We start from the raw sequence: 9392 nt of genomic DNA, 5'->3' as shown, positions 1-9392 counted from the left end.
CTATCTATCTGCAGGGGTGGGGTGATATGCTGGTACTGGTGACACTAACCTATCTATCTGCAGAGCTGGGTGACACGATGGTTCTGGCGCAGGCTGTGAACCCCACCGGTGACTACTTTTGCTACAGGGCGGATTCCGTGACCGCTGAAACATCTCTAAAGCGTGACAACCTCGTCTCTCAGCTTTCTTGATCCTTGCAAGTTTGACTTTAGTAGACAAGTTTTGTGGTTGACAGGTCACGTCACAATACGTTCCACAACTTCTCTGTTCCAGGTTTGGACCATTAGCTAGTTGTGCATATTTGGAAGCAGGACTTGGTTAGGTTACCCAATAGTAAAAGGGGGTTGATTCCCAGGGGAGTAACCATAGGGGGTGCAGACACAAGTAGGAGACCCCTTTGCAGATATTGTATTTGGTCCCAGGAGCCTCTGGGTGTTCCAAGATGGTAGAAGGCAGTCACTCACACCAGACACCCTACATTACACTTTTTGATCCCATGACCCATACTGTCCACAAGTGTAACATTAGGGCTAACCATCTTTGCAGCAGCTATTCCAATTTTTCCCCCCAAACGCGTGAATTAACTTTTGTGTACAAAATTAAATATTCTAAGAAGCGTCTGCACCAACCAACTCCTGACTCTTCATAAGGAGGCCCAAAGTTTGAGAACCCCACAACTTATAGGGTCCAAGCTGGCTCTAGGGCAAGGACAAACACCGACTCTTAGAAGGAGCCATCAGCTATTCATTTGTAGCTTAACACCCATGAGGACTTAGGTTACTTAGTCACAAATTTCAACAAGTTTAGATGAACGTATATTTGCAAGAGCATCTTATAGGTACCTTTATAAAGTGGCAATTCACCCGCAACTCAGAATATCACCATGTATAGTATTGGAGAAGTTTTGAGGACTCTTATTATTCCTCCCCCATCACTTACGCTACTCCCATCATCTATGAAACCCCAAAATAAATTGTAATTCAGTGGCGAAAAAAAAAAAAAAAAATTGGCAGTTCTGCGATTACAGCCCAAGCCCGGCGCAGGATCATGTAATACTTCATGGGTATAGTAATAAGGGGGATACTACAATTTCAGTGTAACACTTGGGTGCGGCCTCTCCCGCTGGTCCTACTACATAGAGGGGGGTTACAGATGGCTGCTGTTTTATTGTGGGCACTAATCTAGAAACAAACAGGCGTTACCACATCGAAGAAGTCACCCGCACGCTCCACTAACCTTAGGCTGCTATGTAATTCGTCTCCTGGGTGTTCCTATCTACCTTCAGCCCCGGTCAGCCAAGGACAAGCTAAACTGAATATATAATCATGACTCCCTAAGGAAGTAGTGCGGGCCTTGTAGAAATGACACTATAGACAAATGTTCACACGGCAGGGGGTTCCTCTCTTTGGACAATCCTTTTTGGAGTTCCTACCAAAAAATTAAAAAAAAAAAAATCTGGTTTCCCTTGTATTTATGCACGTATACCTACAACCTATAGCACTACATACCCATAGATCGTACTCTTAGGTTTCCATGCTCCACAAAACAAATGGGGTTAGCCTAGAGAAACTTACATCAAATGTGATAAAAGTGTACCCCGCTACATGAACCAACCATAATCTACAGAGGAACCTGACGGTATGTGGTCAACTCTTCTGCAGCACCTCCACAGGGCAAATGAAGTATTACATTATGTCAACTGAAAACAGCCTGCAGGTATAGAGGTGTAGGTGTGTGTGTGTGTGTGTGTGTGTGTGTGTGTGTGTGTGTGTGTGTGTGTGTGTGTGTGTGTGTGTGTGTGTGTGTGTGTGTGTGTGTATATATATATATATATATATATATATATATATATATATATGTGTGTTACATAAGAAGATGCCTATCAATGCTGTTCTATTTATCTGAAAATAGACAACCCCTTTAAATTAAAGGCATCTAATAGACATCTGGTTAATGCAAATTACCGAAATCATGTACAAGTCCATTACAGACATTACAGTTGACTGCAGAGTGGTCCAGCCTTTTGTCAAGGCATCCTAGTCGGGATTGTCCAAAGCCAAGAACCCCTTTATCCCCCTTTTTCAGTGACTACACTGTTACATAGCAATGTCATTGGGGCCTATATACCTGATTTGTTATATTGGCACATTAGCAGCCGGCCCCAGTTATCTCATACTTGGTTTCAGAGAACTCATCGATGAATATGCAGTCCAATGGCGTCTCTTACGTAAATCTCACACTATAGTAACACAATTGTCAGTAATCCTATTTCCCTTTGTCTTCTTCCCCCTTCACTTGGATACAAGGCGCGGGAGCCCTGTTAGTGGATAGAGAGGAATTTCAGGTTACGCCAGGTGAACCGGATCTGAGGCCATTCTACTATAGTCAATAGGGTTTGGAGGCTTGGGCGTCTCACTACTATCTCATATAGAACCGCATCAGGAGGAAACTAGGAAAATAAAAAGGTGTCTAAATGCTGATCTATGTACATAACATCGCATTGAACATCACATAATCTCATACATGCCGCACATTGACAATCCACCCACGTGAAAACTGCAGAAATGGGATCTTACCAGACCCTCGGTTTTTAACCCCACCCTGTGGCAGGGACGGGTAAAGCGTTGCAGGACGACACTGCAGAGCCATTAAAAAATTTTAAAAAAATTAGGATCAAGATTACACTTTTGTAGGCCTTGTCGGCGAGCTTGGATCACGAGGCCGTATAGGTCACAGCGGTCTCATATGGACGTACGGGCCATGCCGCCCGGTCACATGACAGCGGTAAATCCGATATCAATGAAGTAATACAAAATGAGCTCATAGTAAAAAGGTCCAAACGCTTACACGTATGATCAAAGTAACATCCAATCGTGTTTAAGACATGCAGTGATGGCAGCGGCGCCGCTGAGCTGTATACAGACAGTTTATTAGAGACAGAATAAAACCAGGTATCATTTCCAAATATTAAAATTAAAAAAAAAAAAAAAATCCAGAAATGTCTACAGGATTTCCTCTTCCTGCGCTTACATTCCAGAGGAATTGTGCCTTTAGGTAACACTTATCGTCCATGATGTGGCTCCGTCGATGGAAAAAAGCGTGCAAACCGTCACGGCCGCACGCGTTGAAACGTGGAAATACGACTTTGGTGGGACTCTGTGGTTGAAGAATGGCGTATTCGGGAATGGCCAGCGCAGAGTTGAAGCGGTACAAATTACAAAATACAGATTACAACCAGTATTGTTACACAGATAGACAATTTTTTTTTTTTTGTTCGTTTTTGATTTTTTTTTTATCCGGTGACTATAAGAAGGATTTCGGAAGCATTGCAGATTTTAAAAAAATATTTTGGTACATAAAGAAAAAAAAAATATTTTTTTTTTCATATGCATGCTTTAAAAACAATTTTTTTTTTTTTTAAATATTAAGAATGAGCGAGTATCGAGAAGGCAATACAACCAGCGGTAGCATCGAGTCGGAGTCCAAATGTTAAAATGGTAGCCTAACGTAGTGTTAGTTTTTCATGCTGCATGGAAAAAAAACATATGTTAAGAGTAAAACATATGTCAGTGGCACAAGATGATGTATCAATGGTTATTACACGCTATACCCTACTTCCCAATGACGTACTGATCTGAAAAAGAAAGGAAAAAAATTACCCCCCCAAAAAAAAACGTAATAGGAATACACCGGCGTAAACTGGTGCCGGCTTTGTTAGGTCCGTCAACCGATTGGTCTTGAGGCATTTAGGGGAAATGACTTCCCTTCTGGTGCGACAGCAGCTCTCCGGCACGAAACGGGTTAAAAAAAGCCACAGTTTTAGACAGGTGAAGACTTCAGGCCTACTAGAACAAACCTGACTACAACCAATGTGTCCTTGTTGCCCATTGCAACCAGAGCAGCTCAGCTTAGGCCTTCCATTATAGAAACCGAACCCATCATAGGACAGACACAAACGGAGGCCAATGGACCCCATTTAACTGTCCGGGGTCCATCAGGTTTCCGTTATGGTGTCCGTCATTTTGTCAGACTGTGTCGTCCATGATGGAGCTGAAGTGGTCGGTTGCGATGAGTAACAAGGCTGGCGTTTCTAGTCAGAGCTCTTGATAAATGAGGCGCGTTATTTCTTAAACTGAACAGTAAAAATCAGATTAGATTTAGTACTGAATTTAGGGGGGGGGGGGGGGAATAAAAAATTGGTAAAACATTAATCCGCATAGTGCATGATTGTTTCGACGTAATTCCCGGGGAAGAGGCCGGTGACTCCGTTGGAGACCCCTTCATACCAGCCGTCGTCATTCTTCTTGATCACATATATTATTGATCCCTCCATAAAAGACAGCTCGTCGTCTTTGTCCTTTGAGTAGTCATAAATGGCAACAACTAGAGGAAAAAAAAACACAATGGGAAAGATTCAGTGTGAACATACCCTAAGGCTCTAGACATCCATTCATCTCTATGACCACATACACATGTACATGAATTATCATGGGTCCATGTATGTCTCAGTGAGCACGGGACATACATAGGACGTGTCCTATACCTGTTTTGCGACCCTAGGCTCACTAAATAAAGTAAATGGGTCACATTTGAAGGTCACGGATGTCATCCATGTGCCATTTTACCTCACATCAGGCACATGCACATGGTTGTCCAGGCCGATTTCTCTTATGGCCTATCCTCAGGGTAGGCCATAAAAATTTGATCGATAGGGGGACTGATCTGTAGGGAGCTACTTCCGGCACCCATCCTGTAAACATTATAGGGCTTGGAGCAGAAAGCTCCGTTCACTGTATAGCAATATGGCGCCTACATTGCAGCTCAACACCCATTGACTTAAAGGGATTCTACCAGTAAAAAACTTTTTTCTAGGTAACACGTTGGAATAGCCTTTAGAAAGGCTATTCGTCTCCTACCTTTGGAACTCCTCTCCACCACGCCGTACATTCAAAATACCGGTTTGTACCGGTATGCTAATTAGTAGCGATGGGGGCGTCCCCATTGCTGCTCGAAAACAGACTGCAGCGCCGCCTCTATGTTCTTCTGTATCCTCCCCTTCCTTCTTCAGCTTGATGTCGGACACCTGCGCAGTACGCTCTGTTCGGCGAAGACTTCGAGGAACGTACTGCGCATGCGCAAAATTGCGGTGTCGGCACTATGGCCGTGGGCATGCGCAGTACGTTCAACAAAGTTCGCCGAACAGAGCGTACTGCGCAGGCATCCGACATCAAGCTGAAGAAGGAAGGGGAGGATACAGAAGAACATAGAGGCGGCGCAGCAGTCGGTTTTCGAACGAACGGCGCAGCGGAGATCACTTCCAAAGGTAGGAGACGAATAGCCTTTCTAAAGGCTATTCCAACGTGTTACCTAGAAAAAAAAAGTTTTTTAATGGTAGAATCCCTTTAAATAAGAGCTTAGCAGCAGTGATGTAACTGGGCCTTTAAACAATGGACTGAACTTTCTACTTCAATCTCCACATTGTGTACTGGATGGCTGCTCGAAGAGAGTCCATACAGATCATCGGTCTGGGGGTCAGGTGTATCGATCCTATATTTTCGGCCTATTCTGAAAAAATAAGCCTGGACAACCACATTGGGGAATGCAAAGGATCATGGTAGCAAGAAGACGTCGCTAAAGTTCAATAAAACCTTAAGGTCCCATGCACACAACAAATAAAGGTCCATGTATTGTCCACATTTCCAGGACTGTGGTCTGGAGACCCGGATTCCCGACACCAAAGTGATCTGATGTTAACAGTCCATGTCTCCTCGCAGTATCACTGCAGAGTATATAATATGGACAGTACAGCCATGGAGAGGAAGGGACTCCTATGACACGAGACGTCCACGTCTGAAGACCAACATCAGTCTGGGGAATGTGGGCAATATATGGTCCTGATTTTTCTGGACCAGGTGCATGAGGCCTAACGTAGTGAGTTTAGCCAAGCATTGTATGAGAATAGGCAAGTTGAGCAAGATGGCAGCCAAAGATTGATCTGTTTGACAGCACCACCTTAAAGGGGTTGGCCTTCAAAAGGTGTCAAGGGCAAGAACAAGACCACTCACCTTTCTCAATATACGTCTTGGGAGCCCATATCGGATCGCCATCTGCGTAAGGGTCGTTGTATTGGACCACAGCAGCTTCTTCTTCCTCATAGTCTACAGGGGGTGGTGGGGGGGGAGGAGGAGAGTCATCAAACATTGGGATCTCATCCGGTGGGGGCGGAGGCGGTGGTGTAGGACTATCAGCAACTTATGGAAGGAAAGGAGGTATAAGATTATGTTACATGTATGCACTGAATTTTTGAAAATATAACCTCAAAAGTCAAGGCTACAAGTTATCTGGCTTAGAGCGGTATTACATCATAAAGGCGAGCAAACTGGATTACTGTCAAGAGGCGAGCATGCGTTAGAGAGGTCATGCATCAGCCACAGCAAAAAAAAACAAAAAAAAAAACATCCCCTCGCACCCAACAATTTACTTTTTTACTCAAGACCTAGACATGACAGATACTACACAAAAGCTCTAAGTATCTACAAACTCACACTCGCCACGTAAATTGCAACACATTGGATCGGACATGGACTGTTCACAGGAAAATCAACCTTGAACCCACAAAATGCGACGGGGATTGGTAACTTCAGACGCTATAATACAACCCAAAGACATTACCATACACAGACCCACGCCAAATAAGGAGACACAGTATACACTGACATTAGAGGAGTTTAGGATTAGGTTCGCGGGTGTTTGGGTTTTATTAGAAGGCGAGATTAATCAATCTTCTTAATTAGAATTAATACCAAATAAGATTTTTGAGTTTTGTTGTATAGACATTCTCTCACCAGTATGTTAATGGTTGTGTATCAAAACACTAAGTGAAGCCGCTATCCCTTCCTCGCTCACAGCGGTAAATCCCAGCACCAATGTCTATGGGAATTACAAATAGCCAGTTGGCTGCCTGGACATGTGACCTAGTCTTTGTGTCAGGCCTAATGCGCATGATCGTAGTTTATTACCCGCAATTACGAGTAATATACAGGTCCGTGTTTTTTTTGTTTTTTCTATAGGCCCATACACAGCTGTAGTTTTTGAAGGTGCAAAATATTTGTTTTTACGGCTCTGACGATTCATTCAAGTACATAGGTCAGTGATATACACAAAAAGCAATCTACGTGCCATCCGATCTGTTCTCACTGACCCTTGGTTGTGTGCATGGGGCCTAAGAAGAAGCGCAAATTTCAAGCTATACCTAAATTTGTAGGGGGCAGAGGCCTTATAATCCTCCTATTAAAAAAGCATTTGCAAGGGAAAAAAAAACGGAATGTTTTCATGGTGCTGCATTGTAACATCGCATTTACGGCTTGTTGACGGCTACTGTAATGTTACATGTGAATATAGTGATATGGCCAGAACAAATGTAGATTTGTAATGGAGAAGATCCACATTAGTAGTATACTAATAGTAACGCTACTAGTCCATGTATGGCAATGTCATCTTAAGGTGTCGCTCCCGCTAATTTCTTCCACCAGATCTGACATTGGTCATGTTGTGATGCTGGGCTACCATGTGATACCTAGAGGATAATGGGCACTAGCCCTGTGTTCATTTCATCTGGCCTTCATCTACAGTCTCTACAATCCAATAGATGGTACGTCTTCACCAACTAATAGAACACGGAAGTGCGGTATACATCTCCTATAGGAAACTGGATCCTGTTAATATAGGATCCCTACAATCCCCAATCTCTGCAGAAAATGGCCATTCGCTATTATGGAGAAACCTCAAGCCGTGCAAAAAAATAAATCAATTGTATTGGCTTTATCACCTAGATGTAGTGTAAAATAAGAAGCCGAGAAAGCACATAATAAGAATATTTTAAAAAATTATAAAAATTCGTCTTTTTTTTTAGGCCTCGGCTAATTTAAAGTGGATTTGAACTGTAAAATTGGCCATAAAATTAGTAAATCAGAAGTTCCAGCACCAGCCAAAGTTTGAAGATCATGTTCTATTCCAGGGATCCACAACCTTCAGCTCTCCAGCTGCTGTGAAACTACAACTCCCAGCATGCTCCAATCATTTACATAGGAGTTCCAGGAACAGCAGAGTAAGTGTGCATGCTGGGAGTTGTAGTTTTACAAGAGCTGGAGTGCCAAAGTTTGCCTACCCCTGCTCTATTCACTTAGAGAGATATTCCCAGCTGTGTTGTGGCGGCCATTTTGGTAAAAGTGACAGGAACAGGAAGTGAAGTCGATTTTTAAATCTATTTTTTAGAAACTGACTGAACAATATGTAAGGTTAAGGCCCCACGTAGCGAGCTGCAGCCAAAAAAAAACCACTGCGGGAAAATACTGTGGTGGAATCGCCATGCTTTTTTCCTCCCACAGCGCGGATTCTGGAGACTTTTCTCTGCGCACTTTCTGCCCCTATTATACCTATACGGAAAACCTCAGCATTTCCGTAGGTATAATTGACATGCTGCGATTTACACATATGCAAGCGTTTTTAAGTCGCAGCTTTTCCGCTGCAAATTTTTTTTCTGTCTCATCCATTTTGCAGGTACTGTAAAACGCAGCGGCCATGACCAAAACGCTGTCCTTTCGCAATATGGGGCTCCAGCCTAAAGGGATTTTCATTCATTTGACACATGAATTAGGGTCAGAAAAACCCTTAAGGGCTCGTTCACACGCGAACAAAAGGAGCGGATTATGGCGCGGAATACACGTCATAATCCGCCCCTTCACAATGGTGGTGTATGGAGACCGCTCGCAATCTTTTTCCCGTGAGCGGCAACAAGCGAGCTGCCCTTTCTCCAGGCGGACTCCGCAGCTCATTGAGCCACGGCGTCCGCCTACCGCCAGCACCCTCCGGACTAGGCCCACTCATTTTGGGCCTATTCCGGAGCGGGAAGCCGCGACTGACAGTAACGGCAGGCGTATTTTGGTCCTGATTTTGACGCGGAAAATACGCTATTCTGCGCCCGTGAGAACTAAGCCTTAAAGACTTGTTTCTAAGATATTCATTTAAAGGTGACCTCCAATATGGCTACTCTTCTTGTTGTCACTAAAATGGCCGCCACCATCACCACCAATGAGTGGAGATTTATAGAACGATCCATTGCCCATAGCAACCACAAGGCAGCTTTCATTTTGTATTCTGCTCTTACAAAATCGAAGTGTCGCTATGATAGCTACGGGCAACAAAGACCTTTTTTTTTTCTTCTTTTTGATATTTTTCATACATTTAAGCAATTCTGTTATTTCCGCAGGCGAGACTAACATCACTTAGGCCGTTGCATCACCTTCCGATTTATCATTAAGTATGGGCAATTCGACATTTTGAGGCCAAATCCACCTACATAAGGCCGGACACCAAGCAGATGGATAGGCCTC

The 9392-nt window shown here is 43.6% G+C and overlaps 1 protein-coding gene across 7 annotated transcripts in view; it reads right to left on the bottom strand.

The window, feature by feature from the left end:
* Positions 1 to 1831: 1831 nt before the first annotated feature.
* ABI1 (abl interactor 1) overlaps positions 1832 to 9392 on the bottom strand; it is a 63028-nt gene continuing 55467 nt past the window's right edge. For all 7 annotated transcript variants that reach the window (XM_075271629.1, XM_075271634.1, XM_075271631.1 and 4 more), the window contains 2 exons: positions 6066 to 6251; positions 1832 to 4383 (listed from right to left, as the gene is read on the bottom strand). In XM_075271629.1, coding sequence (XP_075127730.1) covers positions 4208 to 4383; positions 6066 to 6251 — 362 coding nt within the window. In that variant the 3' untranslated portion in view covers positions 1832 to 4207. The remainder of the gene's footprint in view (positions 4384 to 6065; positions 6252 to 9392) is intronic.

This window comes from Leptodactylus fuscus, chromosome 4, assembly GCF_031893055.1.
Source record: "Leptodactylus fuscus isolate aLepFus1 chromosome 4, aLepFus1.hap2, whole genome shotgun sequence".
Lineage (NCBI taxonomy): Eukaryota > Metazoa > Chordata > Amphibia > Anura > Leptodactylidae > Leptodactylus > Leptodactylus fuscus.
The sequence above is the reverse complement of the archived record's forward strand: the minus strand, read 5'-3'. Positions and strand labels throughout refer to the sequence as shown.